General features: G+C 45.8%; 3 protein-coding genes across 5 annotated transcripts in view; 1 reads left to right on the forward strand and 2 right to left on the reverse strand.

Annotated features, from left to right (window-relative positions):
• LOC128342587 (tigger transposable element-derived protein 1-like) overlaps positions 1 to 20,286 on the reverse strand; it is a 35,665-nt gene extending 15,379 nt beyond the window's left edge. Inside the window, exons 1-2 of the mRNA XM_053290018.1 lie at positions 20,085 to 20,286; positions 972 to 1,098 (exon numbers count right to left, since the gene is read on the reverse strand). Coding sequence (XP_053145993.1) covers positions 972 to 1,098; positions 20,085 to 20,156 — 199 coding nt within the window. The 5' untranslated portion in view covers positions 20,157 to 20,286. The remainder of the gene's footprint in view (positions 1 to 971; positions 1,099 to 20,084) is intronic.
• On the reverse strand, positions 8,380 to 15,845 carry LOC128342635 (zinc finger protein 397-like). 3 transcript variants are annotated; one of them, XM_053290218.1, is made up of 4 exons: positions 15,763 to 15,845; positions 12,705 to 14,170; positions 11,210 to 11,336; positions 8,380 to 10,182 (listed from the first exon to the last, which is right to left on the reverse strand). In XM_053290218.1, the coding sequence occupies exons 2-4, from the start codon at positions 13,503 to 13,505 to the stop codon at positions 9,203 to 9,205; spliced, it is 1,908 nt and encodes a 635-aa protein (XP_053146193.1). In that variant the 5' UTR covers positions 13,506 to 14,170; positions 15,763 to 15,845; the 3' UTR covers positions 8,380 to 9,202. The 3 variants fall into 3 exon arrangements, with proteins under 3 accessions (XP_053146193.1, XP_053146194.1, XP_053146196.1); XM_053290219.1 differs by having other exon boundaries at positions 15,709 to 15,794; XM_053290221.1 differs by lacking the exon at positions 15,763 to 15,845 and having other exon boundaries at positions 12,705 to 14,185.
• Positions 15,912 to 23,812, forward strand: LOC128342703 (zinc finger protein 184-like). Its single transcript, XM_053290450.1, has 3 exons — positions 15,912 to 16,116; positions 21,968 to 22,094; positions 23,038 to 23,812. The coding sequence occupies exons 1-3, from the start codon at positions 15,994 to 15,996 to the stop codon at positions 23,448 to 23,450; spliced, it is 663 nt and encodes a 220-aa protein (XP_053146425.1). The 5' UTR covers positions 15,912 to 15,993; the 3' UTR covers positions 23,451 to 23,812.
• The last annotated feature ends 63 nt before the right edge of the window (positions 23,813 to 23,875 follow it).

The following is a 23,875-nucleotide window of genomic DNA, read 5'->3' on the forward strand; positions in this document are numbered from 1 at the left end:
TAGTGAGCTAGATGGACCAATGGTGTGACTCAGTAGAAGGCAGCTTCCTATGTTCCTGTGTTTTTAGCAGCTGCATCACATGGCTGGCTCATGCTCAACATGTCCACTAAGACACCTAGCTCCCTTTCACAAGGCCTGATGTAATGTTTGCCATGGCCTGATGTAATGTGTTTGTACATTTGTGTAGAGTTTGTCCATAATGTGGTTTGTGTTTCATATTAGAGTTTCTCAACCTTGGGTCCCCAAATGTTGTTGTACCACAGTTTCCATTATTCCTTGCCACAATGGCATGGTTCATTTATCCCCTGCCACAACATATTTATTTAATGTTTGTATTAAACAGATGTCGTATTTCCTTCCACTGTTCATTGTGTTTCTTTGCTGCTGCTTGTGGAATTGGTGGAGACCTTAAAATTATTATCCTCTAACACATATTCACCAGAGAAGGGCTCCCGGAGACCTCTGAATTTTGTTTGCCTGAAAAAACCAGACTCAGAACATAGAAGCGGTGAACAGGGCTCTTCACTGTTTCCTCTACCAGATGACCTCCACGACTGAGAGGAACTAATAGATTCAGCACCCAGGGCAGAGCCACCATTGTGTGTGTGGGTTTTTTCAAAGAACCCAGGCCACTGCAACCAGGGGCCATGCCTGGTGCCCCAGCCCCGCCCTTGCATCTGACATCAGACATGCAGGGGGTGTGGTCACATCTGCATGGGGGTGCAGACATTCTCCAAATGCTACTGTCAACACCTACCTACTAAGGCAGAGGTTTTCAATCAGAAAGCCATTGTGGCTGTGGATGATGAGAGTTTTAGACCAACAACATCTGCAGATCCAAGGCCGAGTAGCCCAGGCTTAGTGAATAGATGCCTTTGGCCATTGTTGCTGGAGATTATGGGAACTGTAGTCCAACCACACCTGCAGACCCAGTTCTGAACATTCTGGGATTAAGGACAAGACTTGCTTACCTAGAGAGACCACCATCCCATAACTCTCCAGCATGACCTCCATGTAGAGAGCTCTTTGGCCCAGATCCAATAGGTCCCATTCCTCCGCAGTGAGATGCATGGCCACTTCCTCAAACATCACCAGGCCCTGAAATGAGAAAACACATTGTAGGCAGGTGTGGAAACTATTTCACTTCCACTCACCCTCTGAAATGTGGACCCTAGGATTTTTGTTTTTCTTACGTGTTTTTACCCAACTCTTCAGCCAGTGGGAGCTCTCTGAACAACTTTCATAAAATCAACAAAAACAAACTTCGCCTGAAACTAACAAACCCCAAAAAGTATCCTGCTCAGCAGCCATTAAAAAAAAACAAAACCAACATAACCGTAAGTGGATACAAAATGGAGGACTTAATTGCCATCCTTCATGGCGATACAGAACTTTATTTTATTTTAATTTTTTTTTTTACATTTATGTCCCACTGTTCCTCGAGAGCAGTGTACTACATACATACTTCAGTTTCTCCTCACAACAACCCTGTGAAGTAGGTTTGGCTGAGAGAGAAGTGACTGGCCCAGAGTCACCCAGCAAGTCTCATGGCTGAATGGGGATTTGAACTCGGGTCTCCCCAGTCCTAGTCCAGCACTCTAACCACTATGCCACACTTTGCCCCACTGCCTTCTCCTTCCTGCTGATAGGGCGCATGGAGAGGATGAAGTGGGCCAGACAAACACTGGCCACAACTTGTGATAAGGACTGGGTTGAGCCAAGAGCATGGCTGCCCTGACTTCATTGGACGTCTTCCAGAAGTGCTCTCTGGGTGTCTCTTGTGATGGGGATGTTCATCTGAATTGCCTACACACACACACACACACACACACACACACACACACACACACACACACAATCCCTGTTTAAACAAAGATTTGGAGCACATGCAGAGGGGCAATTCAGATGCACTCCCCCATCACACAATTGAGGACTACTCTGAGAGCATATGGGGATGTCCTCCGGTGACAGTGCAAGGGGACGTACTCTCGGCACATCCCTGACGCCATCGCTTGTGCCAGTGGGCTATCATCTGAATCAGCACAGTATTTTTCTCACATTGGGCCCCACTGCCCCCCACCCTTATTCAACCACAGCTGCAAAGTGTAAAGGTTCATGGGATAAATTCAGGGCCCCACAGCCTTCCTAAGGAGCAGTCCCAGAAGGGAAAAAGGAAGAGGCAGGCCCCTCCTGCTCATAACAAAGGACACCTCGCCGCCCCCCCCAACCCATCTCCCTGGTGATCCGTCCCCTACCTGAGCGGGCTGCATGGCAGCTATTTCCACTCCAGTGGCAAGAGGAAAACCTCTCTAGGGCATCTCTCTGAGGCCATTCCACTTCCTGTGGGGGATGAAAAGGTGACCCAACAACTTGCATTTCCCAAACAATTAGTGGTTAGAGTGCTGGACTAGGACCAGGGAGACCTGAGTTCAAATCCCCATTCAGCCATGATACTAGCTGGGTGACTCTGGGCCACTCACTTCTCTCTCAGCCTAACCTACTTCACAGGGTTGTTGTGAAAGAGAAATTCAAGTATGTAGTACACCACTCTGGGCTCCTTGGAGGAGGATGTAAATGTAAAAATAAAATAATTAAAAAAATATAATAATAATAATAATTGAAGCCTCGTTTTTTGTGAGGTGATCTACCTGTATCTGGGCTGTACCACTTCAGGGTTTAGGTGGGGTCCGGGGCTCACAACATATATATGCTCCTGTAAGGAAATGCCCCTTGCCTGTGTGTTCACGGCTGGGCCAGCCTTCCTGTGCAGGCAGAAATTTAGAATCATAGAATGTTCGAGTTGGGAGGGACCTTGGAGGTCTTCTAGGCCAGCCTCCTGCTCAGAGCAGAAAACTGCTATAGCATCCCTGACAGGTCCAGCCTCTGTTTAGAAACCTCAGTGAAGAAGAGCCCACCACTGCGCAAGGTAGACCGCTCCACTGTCAAACAGCTCTTCTAGTTGGAAATTTCCCCCAGAATCAGAATGTTAAAGGGGGAAGGGTCCTTGGAGGTCTTCTACTCCCCTGCTCAGTGCAGGAATCTGCTACAGGAATCTGCTTCTGCTGGAAAATCTCCAGCAATGGAGAGCCCACCCCTGTGCAAGGCACTTTCAAACAGCTGTCATAGTCAGGAAATTCTTCCTTATGTATTGCCTACATTTATTTCTTTGCAATTCAAACCGCTGGTCTAGACTTGCCCTCAGTTGGCAACCTGAAATTCAGAGAGCAGACAAAAAGCACTCTTGGTTGTGAAATATTTCCCCTGGTTGTGGGAACCTGAGTCATGAACCTAGCTAATAAGAATTAAATTGACTTTCCCTGCATACCACCATTCAGTGGTATAGTGCCTCTGAACATGGAGGTCCTATTTAGCGATAATGGCTGGTCGTTATTGAACAAATTCATATGCTCTAAATCAGGGTGTCAGAGCCTGAAGCTGAATGTATAAAACCATTTTGGGGAGGTTTCCCTCCTCCAGTGAGCTAATGTTGAACCAGCCTACACCTCTTGAACCAGATCCCTCAACACAAAAAAGTGGTGAGTCAGAAAAAGTGACCAAATAATCAGATCTTCGGCTTTCTATTCTGTGCTTCATGTTTTATTTTCCTGTCTTTATCCTATCGTTTGTGTTTTCTTTGTTATTAAAAAAAATCTTCAAAAATAATCTGTATGAAAATAATCAGTGGCTGATATGATGTCCAAGTAGCCCCATTGAAATTAAAACACCATTAGGCAATTTTAACTAATGTAAATTGATTAAACTGTAATTAAATGTTCCTTTAATTTCAATGGGACTACTTTGAGTAATTTCCTCACCATGTCAGTCAATTTTTTTCTCCCTGTGAGAAAAAAACATCCATTAAGTTACTCAACGGGACCACTCGGGAGTTACTCTAGCAATGAGTGCCGTGGAGTCGGTGTTGACTCCTGGTGACCACAGAGCCCTGTGGTTGTCTTTGGTAGAAACAGGAGGGGTTTACTATTGCCATCTCCTGTGCAGTATGAGATGATGCCTTTCAACATCTTCTTATATCGCTGCTGCCTGATACAGGTGTTTCCCATAATCTGGGCAACAAACCAGCGAGGATTCAAACCAGCAACCTCTGGCTTGCTAGTCCAGGTCATTTCCCTGCTGCACCATGAAAGAACTACTCAGCAATGATAGATCTACTCAGGAGTAATTTAGTCTGGCTATCAGCCAGTTATAATTGTCTTCATTTTATAGTGCTGAATTGTAAGCAAAAGAGTTCTATATGATTCTGCATTAGTAGTAGTAGTGATACTAGCAGAGGCTGACATGATGAAAATTACTCAAAGTAGTCCCACTGAAATTAATGGCATTGCTTAACCTGTCCTTTTAATTTCAATGGGATTACTTTGAGTAATTTCCCTCACCATGTCATCCAGTGAAAATAGTTATAGATCACTTTTCAATAAAAGTTCTCAAAGCAGTTTAAATAGCAAGGGATGCTGTGCTGGGATTAAAAGGCTCCGCCTGCTGAAGACAGAGACTGGAGCCACTACATTTTAAAGGTGTCTCTTTGCCCAGCTAGCAGGAATTAAACATATCTCAACTTGGTCCAGCTCAACATATCTGATCTGGTCCCCAAACCACTTTTAAAATTTCATTTCTGCACCAGAACTGAACCAGAGTTAAAATGAAGTAGAACCAGGCCCAGACCTTTTATTATAGTTTACATAGTCAGACAGGTGTTATTGACTGGTTTGTTTTATCCAGACATTGAGTCCTTCCCAAGGACCTGGGATGGCTGGATTTTATTATCAATGTTGTTGCTATTATTATAGATATAGTCGCGGGATATAGGCTGTTCCCAGTAAAGCTGCTTTTTGTAATTGGCTGATGGTGATTTCTGTGGCCCCTATGGTGTTGAGGTGCTCTTCAAGGTCTTTTGGAATTGTACCCAGGGCGCCAATTACCACTGGGATTATTTTGGTCTTTTTCTGCCACAGCCTTTCAATTTCAATTTGTAGATCTTTGTATTTGGTGATTTTTTCTATTTCTTTTTCTTCTATTCTGCTATCCCCTGGTATTGCTATGTTGATGATTTTGATTTGTTTTTCTTTCTTCTCGACTACAGTTATATTTGGTGTATTGTGTGGCAGATGTTTGTCTGTTTGTAGTCAGAAGTCCCATAATATTTTTACATCTTCATTTTCTTCAATTTTTTCAATTTTATGGTCCCACCAATGTTTGGCTATAGGTAGCTTGTATTTTTTGCAGATGTTCCAGTGTATCATCCCTGCTACCTTGTCATGCCTTTGTTTGTAGTCAGTCTGTGCGATCTTTTTACAACAGCTGATTAGGTGGTCCACTGTTTCATCTACTCATCTATTATTTCTTGTTTACACAGTCAGACAGGTGTTATTGACTGGTTTGTTTTATCCAGACATCGAGTGCTTCCCAAGGACCTGGGATGCCAGAATTTTTTATTATTATTAATACTATTATTATTATTATTTTACATTTTATATCCCGCTCTTCCTCCAAGGAGCCCAGAGTGGTGTACTACATACTTAGGTTTCTCCTCACAACAACCCTGTGAAGTAGGTTAGGCTGAGAGAGAAGTGACTGGCCCAGAGTCACCCAGCAAGTCTCATGGCTGAATGGGGATTTGAACTCGGGTCTCCCCGGTCCTAGTCCGGCACTCTAACCACTACACCATGCTGTCATACAGAATACAGGAGGGGTGCTGCCTGATATAGGTGTTTCCCTGGGAAACATACCAGTGGGGATTCGAACCGGCAACCTTCTCCTTGTTAGTCAAGCATTTCTCTGCTGAGCCACTTAAGGTGGTGCCCGTCTGCTTAGGATTGCCAGTTATGACTGAAGCCATTCCTGGAGATTTATTCCCCTCTCCACCTGCTGCCAGGGCTGTCCTTAGGGAGCCCTTGCGGGGTGCGGGGCCCGGGGCAAATCAGCCATTGTGGAGCCCCCTACCAGTTAATTCTAATGGGGGTTAAACGATCGGGGTCTGGCCCGGGGCGGTTGCCCTGCTTGCCCTGCCTTAAGGACAGCCCTGCCCTGCGCATATGTTTCACAGTGTTTTTAGATTGCGAGCCTTTTTGGGACAGGGGACCTCCGTACTGCTTTTTCTGTATTTTGAGAACCTTTTGTTGAAAAGCGGTATATGAATATTCATAAGGATATTTATAATATCCAGCCATTCCAATCTCCAAGATTGTTTTCAGTAGTCTCCTGGATGGCCATTCCTAGGGACTCTGGTTGACACCTCTGTCTAAATGGGCTCCAAGCAGGGGATTGTAGTGTCCCTCCCACCCCCAGCCCATCCTTTCCAGTCCTCTAAAAAGCAACCCCCTGCTCCGTCCCTTAAAACCACCTCTTTCCAGCATATGCAGCAATGATCAATATCTGCCCCTTTACCTCCCTGCCTTCTCCCTTCCTGCACCAACATGGTCGTCTGGGCTCCTTTGGACTGAAACTTGCAAAGGAAACTCCCCTCCCAGGATGGGTGAAATAGAACAATACCACCTTCTGGCCCCAGTTTCCCTCGGAAAGAGAGCTTTGTTGATTTAACCGTTCAAGAGCCAAGAGGCAGGCGTAGTGCCAGTGTGTGGCTATTACAAGGGCTACCAATATGGACCTGCAACAAAATGTTGCAGTATGGGAGAGGTTTTATTTAATGCTGAATGTTGCTAGTTTACTGTGTGACTTTGTGTATGCCTGCAATGATCAGCAGTTTAACAGATTCAGTGTGGAACGTCTCCCTCCATTTCTCAGGAGAGTTCACACACATGCAGGTTTTAAAATCTAATTTGGGGGGTTGACTCCCCCCACTACAAGAGCTTAAGTGTGTCAGATACACACAGATCTGCAATGGCTGGTGAAAAAAGAAGTTTGATATCTTTCCCCCTCAGAAGCATAAGGGGTTATGACTGTCTTGAGGGAGTATTCATCAAGCTGATAAATTTTCTTTTTGTTTAAGCCCTTCTCCCCCTGCCGCAGCCCACACTGAGTTCCACTAGCTCCTGTGAATATTTCATCCATTGATTTTCATGGTAGCAGTCGTGGGGTTCCCCTACCTTTTTCTGATGTAACCATGGATTACCCTGGGTCTGCTGGTACCTCCACTCACCCACAGGCACTCTGGTTCTCTGTCCATAAGGATGACATTTCCAGCTCTTTCAGAAGTAGTATATAGATTCTATTATCTTTGTCATGCAATTGATTCCCCCACCCCCATCCATCCATCCATCCCTTCATCACATTGTATCTATGTCTATCTGTTGTAATATACATTATATGTGAGTATATCTATATGAATAAAACTCATAGATGTACTTACATTATGGGTTTTGTTACTACACATAGATGTTTTGTTCTTCTTCTTTTTTTGTCAGGGTTCCCAAACCCTCCAAAACTAGCCTGAAGTCTCAAGGAAGAGGCATTAGTCTCTGAGGCAGGTTTTTTTAAAAAAAGGAAAATTCAGAACTGCACAGCGGTATGCAAGTGTAATTTTCAACTACCACACACGCCTGTGAATTTTTCTTGCCAGTACACACATACTTTGTTGCCTAGAGTAATATTCCATGACATTTAGAAACCTACATCAAGTGGGAGAGACCTGGGAATCTGGCAGCCCTATCACACACTCTTTCAAATATCTCTGCAATCATAAAGACTAGAAACTGGATCTCATTTTAAAATTAAAAAATTAAAAATTAAATTCGCACCAAACTGAAATCTGCACCTAAGAGTGCATTCTGTGTGTTCCCTGTGCAGTTGCAATATATGTACCTTACTGCCTTAGGCAGGGGTGTCAAATGGCAGCTGTTGTCAGCCTACAACTCCCATCATTCCTTGCTACTGGCCACTGTGACTGGAGATGATGGGAGTTGTAGGCTGACAAAACTGGAGAGCCACAGTTTGACACCCCTGGTCTAAGGCTTTCATCTTGCTAATTTCTTTGCTTTATAACATCAAATGACCAAGTAGTGTTTCTTTCTGCAGTGGAGAGAGGGTCCTTTCTTTGACAGAGACCAAGCAGCAACACTGCTTGTGGTGAGGGATATGGGTACAGAGTCATCTTGTGGTGAGGGATGTGGGTACGGATGCAATTTTTGGGCGGTATAGAAATATTTTAAATAAATAAAATAAATCTTGCAGGGAATGGTCCAAATGCTGCACAGACGGGTGAAGGAAAATCCTTGCTTTTTAATTTTTTTCCCCCAAAAGTCACAAGGGTGTGCATGAATAATGAGGCTGGATGGAAACTGTGAAACGGTTCCCAAATCTTCCAAAAGCTGAGCACGTCAACCCATCAAACACCCCATGCATTAAACAAGACCACTTATGAAGATAATATTTCTGTGAAGTGGGGAAGAACAGTGACTCGTGATCTGTGAACGCAATGGAAGAATTTAATCCATTTTACTTATTTTATACATGAAATTAGTAAGGCAGTCTAGTCTGGTGGTGATGAATTCCTGGAAATATTTGGAATGACTGGCAAGTCTAGGAAATGGAGTTGTCTGTAAAACACAATAAAGAAAAAAGAGAAGACAGAGCACCAGAGGAATTCCCAAATACCATTTTAGAAGCAGGAAGATTTAAATTGATTCCAAACAGACAGAAGAAAATACTTCTTCACACAAGGTATAATTAACTTGCAGAATTCACTGCCACAAGATGTTGAAATGCATGGAATTGAATACATAGAGGAGAGCTCTGTTCATGAGTATTGGCCATGATGGCTAAATGGCTACGGTTCTCAAAATTGGGTGCTCAAATTTTGTTAGACTACAACTCCCATCATCCCCAGCCACAATGGGGCTTGGCCATTGTGGCTGGGGATGATGAGAGTGTAGTACAACTACACCTGGGGACACAACGTTTGAGAACTCCTGCTATATAGTATCTCTGTATTCAGAAGTGGGATGTTACTGTGGCTGGGGGTGATGGGACTTGTAGTCCAACAAGTTCGAGAACCTTTGCTGCATGTCAACTTTATATTCAGAGGTGGTATCTTACTTTGAAGTCCCTCACTCCTGGAAATCCTACAGATCCTTCTTTGGACTTTGGAGATTTCACCAGGTGTTGCTCTAATTCCATATCATCCTTCCTGCCACAAGGACTAGAAACTTGATTTGTTTATTTTAAACAAAAACAAGGATTCTTAAGAATGTAGCCAACAGCTGGGTACAGTCATAGGATACATGCAGCCCTATAGTCCTTCTCCTGTGTGAACTATCTGATGTCTTAGAAGATGTTGGCTCTGGCTAAAACATTTCCCACAGTCTGAGCAGGTATATGGTTTCTCGCCAGTGTGGATTTTCCGATGTTTTACAAGGCTTGATTTATCGAGAAAACTTTTGCTACAGTCCAGGCATTGATGGGGCTTCTCTCCGGTGTGGTTTCTCTGATGTCTGATGAGATGCTGGATCAGGTGGAAGCTTTTGGCACATTCTGAGCACTTGTAGGGTTTCTCTGTGGCGTGGATTCTCTGATGCCGAACAAGGGTGTGGCTCCGACTGAAGCTTTTCCCACACTCCACGCACTGATACGACTTCTCTCCTGTGTGGATCGTCTGATGGCTAATGAGGCTTGACTTGGCGCCGAAGCTTTTGCTGCAGTCTGAGCATTCAAAGGGCTTCTCCCCCGTGTGTGTCCTCTGGTGGCGGATGACACCCGAGCTGTTAAGAAAGCTTTTGCTACAGATGGCGCATTTATAGGGCCTCTCTCCTGTGTGGATTCTCTTGTGACTTTTGAGATGTGAGCTCCAACTGAAGGTTTTCCCACACTCTGAGCACTTGTATGGTCTCTCTCCCGTGTGGGTTCTCCTATGTCGATCAAGCTGTGAGATCCAACAAAAGATTTTGCCACAGTCTGCGCATTTATATGGTTTTTCTCCCGGATGCGTTCTCCAGTGTTTAATAAGGTTGGATTCATCTCTGAAACTCTTCCCACACACACTGCATCTACTTCTTCTCTTCCCTTTGTGTATTCTTTGTTGCACAGCAATTTCATGATAGCTTGAAACTTGGGAAGCACTGGATTTCCCCCTCCACTTTTCCATTCGGGTTCCCTCCTGCCTCTCTGGTTCACCTTGATCTCTCACGTTCTCTTCCAATGCTTGGTAATTTGCTCTTTCTGGTGACACGTGGTATGGTTTCCCAACATTCTTGCTTTCCAAACCATCAGTTCCTGCAATAAAGAGAGAAGCTTTATACTGCCACAAGAGAGCAACTAGACCAGAAATGTGGGTTTGCTGGGAAATTTTCTGGGAAATTTTCACATGCACATTTTGTTCTAATTCGCCTAGAACTTGCAGATTTTATGATGCAGATTTTCCTTATGCCCTGAATAGTTTGTGATTCAATTTGGCATAATATTTAACAGGCACATTTACTAAACAAAAAACCTCAAAACACCATATTAATTTTCCATGTTGTATCTCAAAGATTTTCAAGTAGTTGAAATAAAATATTAGATAGGTATAAAATCAATAAAGACACTTAATATGTTTTCTTTGTTTTTTGTTTTTTATATCGTCCCTTTTTTGGACAGGAAACCATCTTAATTTTTTTATGTAAGCCGCTCCATGAACTTCTTTGCTTGCCTCACATTGGCATCCATTCACATTGGCATCCATTCATGAAACAATTTATTTTTAGAAACAGAATTTTTTCCATGGAAAAACAAAATGGCCCCTTTTTTTCAAAGTGGTTTGAAAAATAGTGAACATTATTGCTCTGTCTGTTTTCTTCACATCATGCATACATTTTCCAGCCTCAGTCATGTCCCTCTTTAGGTGCTATTAGCTTAGACAGCTTTTAAAAGCGGTTAGAAGAACTCATGGAGTAGAGGTCTATCAAGAGCTATTAGCCGTGATAGCTAAATGGAACCTCCATGTTAAGAAGCAGTCTATCGATGAACACCAGTTTCAGGGGAGTAACAGCAGGAGAGAGGGCATGCCCTCAATTCCTGCCTGTGGCTTCCAGCGGCATCTGGTGGGCCACTGTGTGAAACAGGATGCTGGACTAGATGGGCCTTGGGCCTGATCCAGCAGGGCTGTTCCTATGGGCTGTATAAAAGGGAAGGATGCTGTCTTGATGCCTTGCCTGTAGGCCTTCCAAAAGCATACAGTACAGTTGGCCACTATGGCAAGCAGGAAGCTGGTCTAGGGGGGACTTTTGGTCTGATCCAGCAGGCTCTTCTTACAAGTCCTTACCCACAAAGTGGTCGCTTCTTTCATCCTCCTCTTTCACCTCCCTGCCAGGATGCCTCAGTGTGTTTCCCAATGAAACCTGCTCAGCATCAGAGAAATTCACAGTCACCACATGGAATAGCCCAGGCACCTGAAAGAACATCGAGAGTGGTGTGGATGAAGCTAGAAGGAGATGAATATTCCCCTCAGTCCCCAAAAGGTTCTCTTTGCTCTGTCACTAGTCTGCTTCCTGTGCAGCAGAATGAGGAAAGTGGTAGCCACCACGAAATGTCCCTTTACTAAGCCGGATCTGCCCTGGTTTGCATTTGGATGGATGACTGCATGAGAGCACTGTCTGCTGTAAGATATTCCCCTTAGAGAATGGGTCTGTAGCTCAGTGGTAGAGCATCTGCTCTGCACGCAGAACAGACCAGATTCAATTCCTGGAGGAATCTCCAAGTCGGGCTGGGAAAGACTCCTGCCTGCAACCTTGGAGAACTGCTGCCAATCAGTGTAGACAATACTGAGCTAGGTGGACCAATGGTGTAACTCAGTATAAGGCAGCTCCCTATGTTCCTATCAGATGGCAGGATTGTGAGATGGAGGGGAAACGATATCACTTCAGGCTGCAGGTGAGAGATATACCGACTGCCATTCCACACAGTGGAACTGAGAAAAGGGGTACCTTTTCCTATGGTGATTCTCTTTATTTAGCATGGGGAGAGTAACTGGCCCTATCCACCCCCAGCACAATACTTCCAGTGACTGTTGCTGGTGTCTATCTTATGTTTCTTTTTAGAATATGAGCCCACTGGGGACAGAGGTCCATCTTATTTATTTGTTATTTCTCTGTGTAAACTGCCCTGAGCCATTTTTGGAAGGGTGGTATATAAATCGAATTTATTATTGTTACTTATTTACACAGTCAGACAGGTGTTATTGACTGGTTTGTTTTATCCAGACATCGAGTCCTTCCCAAGAACCCTGGATGGCTGAAATTTATTGTCAATGTTGTTGCTGCTGTTATAGATGTCGTCGCAGAATATAGGCTGTTTCCAGTAAAGTTGCTTTTTGTAATTGGCTGATGGTGATTATTATTATTATTACTACTACTACTACTACAAATAATAAAACAAATCATTACCAACCAAATCCTATCCTGTTGTACAAACCAGGCTTGCCTCTTGACGTAAAAGGAGGATCCAGAAGAAATGCTCATAGGAACATAGGAAGCTGCCATATACCGAGTCAGACCATTGGTCTATCTAGCTCAGTATTGTCTTCACAGACTGGCAGCGGCTTCTCCAAGGTTGCAGGCAGGAATCTCTCTCAGCCCTGTCTTGGAGATGCTGCCAGGGAGGGAACTTGGAACCTTCTGCTCTTCCCAGAGCAGCTCCATCCCCTGAGGGGAATATCTTGCAGTGATCACATATCATGTCTCCCATTCATATGCAACCAGGGCAGACCCTGCTTAGCTAAGGGGACAAGTCATGCTGGCTACCACAAGACCAACTCTCACCTGCTCTTGCTGTCTCTCACCCTCTTGCTGCCTCTGGAGGAAATCTTCTGCCAGGGCCACCGCCTGGGCGCAGGTCTCTGCGCCACCTTCCTTGACCCAGCTCTGCATTTCCGGGGGCAGGATGGCCAGGAACTGCTCCAGGATCAGGAGGTCTAACATCTGCTCCTTGGTGTGTCTCTCCGGCTGCAGCCACTGTCGGCCAAGCTCCCAGAGCAGGCGGCAAGCTCCTTGGGGCCCCTCGGCCTCCTGGTAGAGGAACCCCCGGAAACGGTGACGGTTCATCTCCATGTTGATGGCCTCCTCCTTCTCCATCTCCTCCTTCACCTCCCGGCTCTCTTCCCCTTCTCTGGTGTCTGGCCCGCCACTGTCGCCTGGCTGCCTTGATCCACTCCAGCATGGCAAGAACTGGCGCCAAGCCTCTTCTCTAGGCTGGGAGCTCTGAGCCACCGTTTCCCCAAAGGGCGATGGAAGCGGTGTCTCCAGCCACTGCGCAGCATCTCCTTGTCCTGAGCGAGGGAACTCAACGCCCCCCAGGAACTCCTGACATCGGGCTTCCCAACGCGGCAGCGATAGTCCATCGTCTGGCTCCTCCTTGATGCGTTGTGGTACTCTCCTCCTCAGACATTGCCTGACCGTCCTCCTCCAGATGACAGCGCACGGAGTCTTTCCTGTCCCTGTTGATCTTGTCTCCGATTTGGGGACAGCCACCTTCTTCACCTTTGTTTTCATACATGGATTCTGCTCTAGCACAGCCTGGAAATGGAGGCCCAGGGCGGGTGCTTCTCCAGGCTCTGTTGCCATTTTCTTTCACAAGAGAAAAGTCCCAGCGTTGTTCAACCCTCTCTGCCACAAATGCCTGCCACTGGCTTTTGGCAGCTACTACAAAAGGGTAGTTCCACAGGACTGAGGAGGCTCTCTCAGCAGCATTTGGTTTGTTGGTTTGTTTATTTAAAATATTTCTATTTCCCCGCCAATGGTGCAATACTGCTTGGGGCGGCTCACGAAAATGACAGAATAATCATAAAACATAATGTTAATAAAATCAAATCACTAAATACAGGGCATACTTAAAAACAGATTTAAAAGGTGAAAGAAGTTTTAAAAATTAAAAATATATATTTTTAAAAAGTTTTAAAAACCCACCAAACATAGTTGCAGAGGAATCATTTAAAAGCCTTTCTAACAAGATGGGTCTTTAGCTATTTTTTAAAAACACCCTGAGGGAGGAACATGGCAAAGCTCTTCAGGGAGGGTGTTCTAAAGCCAAGGGGCCACAACTGAAAAGGTCCTGTCTCTAGTCCCCGGTGAGGCCACGAGCAAGGCCCAAAATGCTGAATGAAGGGCCCTGGCAGATTTGTATGAGAGAATACAGTCCAGCATATATCCTGGCCACAACCTGTGTAGGACTTTCAAAAAAACAGAAACTGTCCATAAAGCAGACGTCTTTTCTGGGACGTTTTGTAACTCTGAAAGGAAGACAGCTATGATCAGGACAATAAGCAATTGTATAATAATCACACATTTAAGGTGGCATAATTTAATATGTCCAAGACACTTTTAAATACAAGCAGTTAGTGGATGGCAGGTGCCCTCTTAAAGACACATCTCCCTCATGAATGAGAAAGTAGGGGAAATCTTAGGCACCATCCTAGAAAAGTCTATGATTCGCTCAAGTGTGGAAAAAGGGGAAATCTTGTCTGCCTTTTTACAAGAGGTATTTATTTATTTATTTAACATATTTATATACCACTCCAAACACAAGTCTCTGGGTGGTTTACAACAATACAATAAAAACAATAAAAATGTTACAACATTACAACAATTTAAAATTTTAAAAACAATGTTAAAACTATTAAAAACGATCAAACTATTAAAACAGTATCTAACTAAAAGCCTGGGTGAACAAATGTTTCTTGACTGCCTTTTAAAAGGTTTAAGAGATGGGGAGGCTCTTATTTCAGCAGGGAGTGTGTTCCAAAGCCTCAGGGCAGCAATGGAGAAGACCTGTCCTCAAGTGGCCGCCAGAAGAGCCGGTGGCTAACTTGGCAAAGAGGCACCTTTTAACGTGGTGATTCTCATTTATTTAGCAGGGGGAGAGTAACTTGCCCTCTCCACCCCCAGCACAGTACCTCCAGTGACTGTTGCTTGTGTCTATCTCATGTTTTTAGATTGTGAGCCCTTTGGGGACAGGGATCCATCTTATTTATTTATTATTTCTCTGTGTAAACTGCTCCGAGCCATTTCTGGAAGGGCGGTATAGAAATCAAATGAATGAACGAAATGAACCTCTCTTGATGATCTCAATGGGCGGTGTGGTTCATAGCGAAGAAGACGTTCTCTTAAATTAAATTATTTAAATTATTAAATTAAATTATTTAAATTGTTAAATTAAATTATTAAATTACGTATTGCCTTAAGCACACATGGTGAAGATATTTCTCATACACGTCAACAGTTCCTGTTTAATAGAGATATCCCTATTTTCTGCTACCCTGTCTTTGGTAAATATTTAAATTCAAACAAACAAACAAACAAACAACTAGCTAGCTGTCTCTATTTTTTATGTTTGGGGCTGTCTGGTTAATTTTAACAGCATTATTAACAGTTTTGTTAATGCAAGTTGCTAGAACTGCCATCCTGCAGCAGGGTTGAGCTCCATAGTAGTTGCCTTATGCTGAGTAGGACCATATAGGCGCATCTATCTATCTCTCAGGACAGACTGCACTGACTGGCAGCAGCTCTCCAGGGGAAACTGACCTCTCTCTTCAGAAGAGAGTCTTTCCCAGCCCTAGCTGGAGATGCTGCCAGGGACTGAATCAGGCAGCCACTTTTGCTCTGAAAATAGAGGGGCTGTTATAAGCATGTCATTATTTTCCATGTGTGAAAAATTGGAGCGCTTGATTTATATCTCTTTTGCCAACCCCATTCCCATAGGACAGCAGTCTCCCGCCTCCTCCTCTCCCCCAAAATACCCCATCCTCAACCCCAAACCCGCCAAATGCACCTTCTTCTCCACTGGTCTCAAATCATTCCTCCCAAAGGAAATTGCACAGCTCACCTTTGCAGGGAGGGAGAGACAGGATGGAAAAGTGCATGGAACGTTCATACACTCCTCACTCCCACCCACCCCCAAATTTTTCCCCTCCTTCTTCTCTAGGCACAAGATCTCGGTTCGTTTAACCATTAGACGCCCAAGGCGGTGGACGAGCGGTGAACTGAGCCACAGAGCTCTGGTTCCTAGAGAGGAAGACCAAAATAACAACAAAAAGAAATTTGGAGAGAGGAGCGGATGCCTGGGGAAAGATGTCAATCATCTTGCCTCTATCTTCCTGTACTGATCCCTAGGAAAGTGCAAAAACTTGCCTTGGAGAGGAGCTGGAGGCCGGTGCGCGAAGGGATAAACGAATTAAAGGTGCAACACTACAGAAGGGGGAGGGGTGGTTCTTGTAGAAATAGTTCTTTTTGGAGGAGCAGTGATGTTTTCTAGGAAGCCCACCTTTTAACAACTTTCCATCAAGTGCTGTAAAACCATAGGGGCGATTTCAGGCTGGGGTGGGATCCGTGCAAGTATAGTGCTCTGGATCAGGTGCAAGGATAATAAGCATTTATCATTACTTAGAATACTGTATTCCTGTTCTTGCTGCCTAAACTGTACAAATACCTTAGGGAAACTTCGAAGCAAGTTACTAGTCCTTATGATGATGAAATTCGGTTTGGAAGCGTGCATGCCTTCATTCATTTCATTCATTTGAAATATTTATACCCGCTCGGGGCGGCTACAACTGCTGGGGCAGCAGCAGTGCCTATGAGACTTCTGAAGTTAAGGAGCTGTGTGTGTTTCGGTTGGCGGTGATGTGCATCAGCTTTCTATTTATAATGAAGCAGTATAAATGTGTACAGTTTTGCATTAGCTTTCTGAACAGTTTATCCACTTTACTCTGGTCACAGCACCAGAGCACCTGGGTATTCTTGGTGCAGATTTGGATTTCCTTGGTGCAAAATTCTGAATGCTGTACTACCGTTTCTGAATCGCACGCCCTTAGGCACGATCCAGCCAGAGTTTTGTACATTTCAAAGTCCTGCTTAAATTTCCTCTTGTAATAAATAGGATTTAAAGTGTCTGGCCCAATTATGCCCTTTTCTTTTTAGAGCATAAGAACCGGAGAGGAGAACTGGTCTTGGGGTAGCAAGCATGACTTGTCCCCTTAGCTAAGCAGGGTCTGCTCTGGTTGCATATGAATGGGAGACTTGATGTTTGAGCACTGTAAGATATTCCCCTCAGGGGATGGAGCCGCTCTGGGAAGAGCAGATGGTTCCAAGTTCCCTCCTTGGCTTCTCCAAGAAAGGGCTGAGAGAGATTCCTACCTGAACCTTGGAGACGCTGCCAGCCTGTGAAGACAATACTGGGCAAGTTGGACCTATGGTCTGACTCAGTATCTGGCAGCTTCCTATATTCCTATGTTCCTAACATCAGAAGAGCCACGCTAGATTTGTCTAAAGGCCCAGCATCCTGGTCAATCTAGCTCAGTATTGTCTACACTGACTGGCAGCAGCTCTCCAGGGTTCAGACTGGAGTGTTCTCAGCCCTACCTGGAGATGCCGCAAGGCCTTGAACCTGGGATCTTCTGAATGCAAGGCAGATGTTTTTATCACTGAACTCCTGTCTCATTCACCGCCTCTTCATCCAGATGCCTCCAGAAAACCTCACAAGTAGGGCATGAAGTCAGCAGTCCTCTCTCAATCTTCCTCTTCAGCAACAGCTATTCAGAGGTCCACACTGCCTCAGAACCTGGAGGTAGCACTTAGCTATCTTGGCAGATTGCCGTCAACAGAACCCTCCTCCTCCATGATTTTGTCTGAAACATTTTGAAATGGCATCTAAGCCAGTGGCCATCACATCTTGTGGCAATGAGTTCTGCAAGCTAATTATGTGCGGTGTGGAGCAGTATTTCCTTATTGTCTGTCCGGAATCTACTCGAGCGACACGTGCCAGGAGCAGACCCAATCCCATATAAAGCGAGCGGGCAGGTGCGTGCACCCACTTTGCACCCCATTTAACTTCCCCACAGCCTGTCCCCCCACCCCCGCAATGCTTTTATCCTCAGTCACGCTCCAAAACCAATAGTGAATTTGGCAGAGAGAAAAGTATTGGAGGAGGGAGGCTACTGAAAGGTAAATAGTAAGTCTAAGGAGGATTCCATTCTTTCTTTCTCTCCCATTTTGGGAGATGGATGTAGCTCAGTGGTAGAGGATCTGCTTTGCACATAGAAGGGTACAGTTTCAATCTGTACCCAGCGTGGTGTAGTGGTTAGAGTGCTGGACTAGGACCGGGGAGACCCGAGTTCAAATCCCCATTCAGCCATGAGACTAGCTGGGTGACTCTGGGCCAGTCACTTCTCTCTTAGCCTAACCTACTTCACAGGGTTGTTGTGAGGAGAAACTTAAGCATGTAGTACACCATTCTGGGCTCCTTGGAGGAAAAGCAGGATAGAAAATATAAATAATAATAATAATCCCTGGCATCTCCAGGGTGTTTTTCACACAGCAGGCTTTACCTTAATTTTCTGCGAGGCTTTACTGTGAGTTGGAAGTTGTCAAAAAAAAAACACCCCAATGCAAAAAGTTGATTTTTTTAACCCCGGATATAAATCGGGCAACATTCTAAGGTGCAATGAAAAACCAGAATCATGTGTGAAGTGCTCCCTAATAGCACACAGGGACTCCAGGGTGAATCTGGCTGATATGTGAACTCGGAGGTGCACCTAGGTAATTTTGGAGCCTGGACCTAAAGGCCTTTGGAGGCCCACCCCCTCCCCTGCAAATTAAGCATCATCATGCTCGATCGGGCGACCACACCACCCAGGACAGACTAAAGAGGATTGGTGGTGGGGCCCAGGGGCTATGGAAGCTCTGGACTTCAGCCCAGAAGTCCAGGGGTCAGAGTGACTTTGTGTGAACACACACCTTCCATTCTGGAGGTGATGCAAGTTAAAAGCCCCATGTGGAAAACACCCAGGTAGGGCTGAGAAAAATTCCTGCCTGAAGCCCTGGAGAGCCAATACCATTCAGAATAGGCAATACTGAGCTAGATGGACTGATGTAACAATAACCTAATAGCTAAAATAAATAAATGCATACATATAATTTAGGGGTGAGTGATTTGAGGCTTTGTTTCTCTCTGTTTGTTTAAAGATTGGGCCTTAGCTCAGGGGTACAGCATCTCTTTGGCATGTAGAAGATCCTAGGCTCAATCCGTGGCATCCCTATGGAGGGCCGGAGGAAACCTTGGAAATGCTGCTGCCCATCAGTGTAGACAATAAACTAGAGCAGGCCTGCTCAACTTCGGCCCTCCTGCAGATGTTGGCCTACAACTCCCATAATCCCTGGCTATTGGCCACTGTGGCTGGGGATTATGGGAGTTGTAGTCCAAAAACAGCTGGGGGGCCTAAATTGAGCAGGCCTGAACTAGAGGGATCAGTGGTCTGACTCAGTATAAGGCAGCTTCCTAGGTTTCACTTTAAAACATGGGTGACCATCATATGCAGTTTGGCCTTTTCAATTCCTCTTGACACCTGTTTCCCTCTTTCTCTCTCTGTCAGGTACAAATGACCCTTGATGTATGAGGAAAGACATTGTTTTTCTACAGTGCCAGGAGAACCCTGTCCGTCCTGCAGGCTATCCCTTTTGCGGTGACTTCTTAGGCCAAAATCTGTTGCCTGTTTGTTTCTCCTACGTCTGTCAAAAGGAACAAGTGTTGGACTTGGCTACACCAATCCCTCTGAGGGTGGCGGGGGGAACATGGCTACCACGCAGAAAGAAGCATCTAGCCACAGTCAGGAATCTCGGCCTATGCGAAAGCAGAGGATGAAGATGATAATCAAAATGGAGGAGGAAGCGCCTGCTAGATCCCGATTGGTTGAGGAACCGAGGAGGGCAGGGGAAGCCCCTCGTGTCGTCCAAGTGGGGACCATCGGGCAATATTTAAGGCGGCCGACGCAACAGATTGATCAGGATCTGGGCAAGGGCTTGTCGGAGCGTTGGGAAGCCCAGTGGCAGGAGTTCCTGAGGACAATGCAAGCCTCTCCCTCTGGTTGGGGGAACTTGCCACCATGGGAGACTGTGCCACAAGGCGACAGTAAGGACGTGCTTAGCCCCACTGAGGGAAGGGTTGCCCCAAGTCAGCAGTTGACCCATAAGGAGGGTACCAAACCCCTGCCCAGGCTCGACAGAAAGGCCCCCGGGGTCTCTAGCAGGGAGGACAACTCTGGGAAAGCGAAGGAGGCGCTCGTGAGCAGCAGAGAGACCCAGCGCCAGCACTTCCGGCAGTTCTGCTACCAGGAAGCTGAGGGCCCCCGCGAGGCCTTCTGCCGCCTCTGGTACCTTTGCCATCAGTGGCTGAAGCCGGAGAGACACACCAAGGAGCAGATCCTGGACTTCCTGATCCTGGAGCATTTCCTGACTATCCTGCCCCAGGAGATGCAGAGCTGGGTGAAGGGAAGCTGGCCTGAGACCTGTGCCCAGGCAGTGGCCCTGGCTGAAGATTTCCTGCGGAGGCAGCAAGACTTTGAGAGACAGGAGCAACAGGTGAGGGAGCAAGAGGGCTGTCCTTGGCAGGGAACATTCAGTTTAGAACAGGGCACCACAGCTTCAGCCCTCCAGCCGTTGTTGGACTTCGACTCCCATCATTCCTGACTGTTGGCCAATGTGGCTGGGGATGATGGGAGTTGTGGTCCAAAACAGTTGGAGGGCCAGTGTTGTGCAGCCCTGGTTTAGAAGACAGGGGAGACGTGACTGAGGCTGATGAAGTCATGCATGGTGTGGAGAAAGTGGAGAGAGAAACACTTTTCTCCCACAACGCCAGAAATGGCAGGCAGTCATCCACTGAAGCTGACTGCCTGGAGCATTTCCAGAAGGGGCTTTTAGCTCGCTTCTCTTCCAGAATGGAGAGTGTGCATTCACATATCACCAGATTTACCCCAAAGTCCCTGCGAGCTATCGGGGAGCACTTCACACACAGTCCAGGTTTTTCATTTCCTGTTAGAGCCTAGCCCAGTTTATGTCTAGGGTAAAAAAAATCCTCTTTTTGCGATAGGTTTTTTGGGGGGGCAAATTTGAACTCGCAGTAAACCCTCACAGTAAAACCATGGTAAAGCCTGCTGTCTGAAAATGCTCCAGGAGATTAAGGATGGAGAAAAGGAAGGACTTCTTCATACGATGCATAATTAATCTGTGGAATTCACTGCCACAAGATGGGGCCATGAGCAATAGTTTAGCTGGTTTTAAAAGGGGATTAGAAGAAGTTCATGGAGGCCAAGTCTCCCAATGGTTCCTAGCCTGGATAGATATAGGCTGCTTCCAGGTTCAGGGGCAGGATGCCTCTGAAGACCAGTTGCAAGGGAAGGGAACAACAGCAGGAGAGGGGATGTGCCTTCATCTCCTGCCTGTTGGTTTCCCAGAGGCGTTTGGTGGGCCCCTGTGGGAAACAGGGTGCTGGACTAGACAGAGCTTGGCCTCATCCAGCTGGGCTCTTCTTTTTCTTCTTCAAAATACTTGTTATCCCACTTTTCAGCAGAAACGTTCTCAAAGCAGCTCACAAAGAAAAAGGAATAAGACAGTTCCCTGTCCCAAAGGGGCTTACAAGCTGAAAAGAAACATAAGGAAGACACCAGCAACAGCCTCTGGGCACTTTCCAGATGACAGGCTGTTCAGCAGTAAAATGCTTCGGCTTGGCAGGATCATTTTGAAAACATAAATATCTTGTGCAACCCTCCTACAATGGAAAAATACAGATTTGGGGGGGGGGCAGGGGTGCGTGGCAACGCACATACAACACTGTAGGACTAAAATGCAAGGATAGAATCCAAAAGAAGGCATCGGAAATGTGAACGCCACCTTGCTGACAGCTCAGGGACTGCAGTGTCGAAACACAGGCATTACGGAAGGACACTTAACAGACACGCAGTGACACTGTCGAAGGGTGCAATCTGGAAAGCGCCTGGAGGGAGATTGTGCTAGGACTGACTAGGGACAGTCATTCTCCCCCTGCTATGTAGAAGGGAGCCACCACTTAAAAGGCGCTTCTTTGCCCAGTCAGCAGGGTTCTTGTGTAAAGGATGCCTTACCATTCCGATAGGCTGGAGAGATACATTATTGTCAAATATGGTGCTTTCTTAGCTTCGGGCAGGCAAAAAAGCCTTTCTTATCATGTTTGTCCATAGATTTATACACTCTGCTTTGAGTAATACACTCTTTTCTCATCTCAGGTGCCCGAGCTATTCCATGTGGTGACTATGAATGTCCCTGTTCCTAAAACAGCTTCATCTGAAAACCTGCAGAGGCATTCTGGCAGAGAAACCAAGAAGGAGAGTAAAGGGGATACTGACTCCTTGGGTACGAACTTCAAGCTCTATCCCTCTACTCTGCATCACATGTTGCAGTGAAGTCCTGTAGCCCCTTAGGTCTGCAACTCCCTCCAGAACACTAACAAATTGCCACATAGGAAGTGTCTTTTCCCGAGTCCAAATATTGGTCCATCTAACTCAGTATTGTCTCTACACTGATTGGCAGTGGCTCTCCAAGGTTTCATGCAGGAGTCTTCCCCAGCCCTATGTCGGGATGGCCGGGGTTGAACCTGGGACCTTCTGCATGCAAAGCAGATCCTCTACCACTGAGCTGTGGCCCCATCTCCTAAGGGGAATAGCGTACACCAGCTAGCGCTCATATGTAGTCACCCATCCAAATGCAAACCAAGGCTAACCCTGCTTAGCAAAGGGGGCAATTAATGCTCAGTTAATGCTGGTCTTGTGGTAGCAAGCGTGAATTGTCCCCTTTGCTAAGCAGGGTCTGCTCTGGTTTGCACTTGAATGGGAGAATACTACATGTGAACACTGTAAGATATACTCTTTGGGGGATGGGGCTGCTCTGGGAAGAGAAGGATCCAAGTTCCCTCCCTGGCAGCATCTCCAAGATAGGACTGAGAGAGACTCCTGCCTTTAACCTTGGAGAAGCCGCTGCCAGTCTGTGCAGACAATACTAAGCTAGATTGTTTTGATAGTTTAATTGTTTTTAAAGATGTTTTTAAATTGGTGTTTATATTTGTATTTCTGTTTTAATTGTTTTTAATGATTTCTGTTTTTTAATTGTAAACCGCCCTGAGCCAGCTCAGAAGGGCGATATAAAAATCGAATAAATAAATAATAATAAATAAAATGAATAGATGGACCAGTTTTCCATCCGTGTTAGGAGGCTGGACAAGAAGACTTCCAATATCCCTTCCATCTTTAAAAGTCTGTGATTCCATGACTCTTCTTATGTTCTCATGGTTTTATTCCAGGGCACCAGGAGCTTGTGGCAAACCTTGGCGATCAGGATGGGCCCAAATGGCTGAAGGCAACCCAAACAGATAACCGGGGGGATGAAGCTGCTTCCTTGACCAGTTGCAAGCCCCCTGAAATCACAGACCCACAGAGGACACAGAAGGAAAAAAGCCGTAAGATTTGCAACGTGTGCGGGAAAAGCTTCAGTTATAATTCCAACCTGAAGAGACACTGGAGGACTCACACAGGGGAGAAGCCATACGGGTGCTCCTACTGTGGGGAAAGGTTCAATCAGGCTACAAATCTCATCAGGCACCAAAGGATTCACACCGGAGAGAAGCCATACAAGTGTGCGGACTGCGGAAAGAGCTTTAATCAGAGCCTCCAGCTCATTCGCCATAGGAAAATCCACACGCAAGAGAAACAGTAGATTTATTTTGCCCTGGAGAAGGCTTCAGTCACAAGCCTTTACATGAAGGAGAGAAAGAGAGAGATTGGCTGACCTACCATGCAGCATCATGCCCATGGGGGGACCAAATGTCTGCGCACTTTCGCAGGAGTTCCCTTGCCTGAGTGCAAAAATTGCAGAAACAGAGTTGTGCAACATTGAGACCATTCAGTATAGAATATGTAAGGTCATTATATATACAAGGAGGAGCCTCGTGTGTGTGTGTGTGTGTGTGCGTGTGTGTGTGTGTGTGTGTGTGTGTGTGTGCAGATGAAGGGGATGGAGAGAGAATGAGAATAAATCATTCTCTCTGGCAAAACCAGAATAAATTATTATTACATTTATATCCCACTCTTCCTCCAAGGAGCCCAGAGTGGTGTACTACATACTTGAATTTCTCCTCACAA

This window comes from Hemicordylus capensis, chromosome 2 (assembly GCF_027244095.1).
Source record: "Hemicordylus capensis ecotype Gifberg chromosome 2, rHemCap1.1.pri, whole genome shotgun sequence".
NCBI lineage: Eukaryota > Metazoa > Chordata > Lepidosauria > Squamata > Cordylidae > Hemicordylus > Hemicordylus capensis.

Excerpts from the sequence above, each read along its gene's own strand:
- LOC128342635 (XM_053290218.1), bottom strand. The coding sequence starts at position 13,505 with ATGGCAACAGAGCCTGGAGAAGCACCCGCCCTGGGCCTCCATTTCCAG. Across the intron at positions 11,337-12,704 it reads GTGAGAGACAGCAAGAGCAG|GTGCCTGGGCTATTCCATGT; the intron begins GTGAGAGTTGGT and ends ATGTTCTTTCAG. Across the intron at positions 10,183-11,209 it reads AAGAAGCGACCACTTTGTGG|GAACTGATGGTTTGGAAAGC; the intron begins GTAAGGACTTGT and ends TCTTTATTGCAG.
- LOC128342703 (XM_053290450.1), top strand. The coding sequence starts at position 15,994 with ATGCCTGGGGAAAGATGTCAATCATCTTGCCTCTATCTTCCTGTACTG. Across the intron at positions 16,117-21,967 it reads AAGGGATAAACGAATTAAAG|GTGCCCGAGCTATTCCATGT; the intron begins GTGCAACACTAC and ends TTCTCATCTCAG. Across the intron at positions 22,095-23,037 it reads AGGGGATACTGACTCCTTGG|GGCACCAGGAGCTTGTGGCA; the intron begins GTACGAACTTCA and ends GTTTTATTCCAG.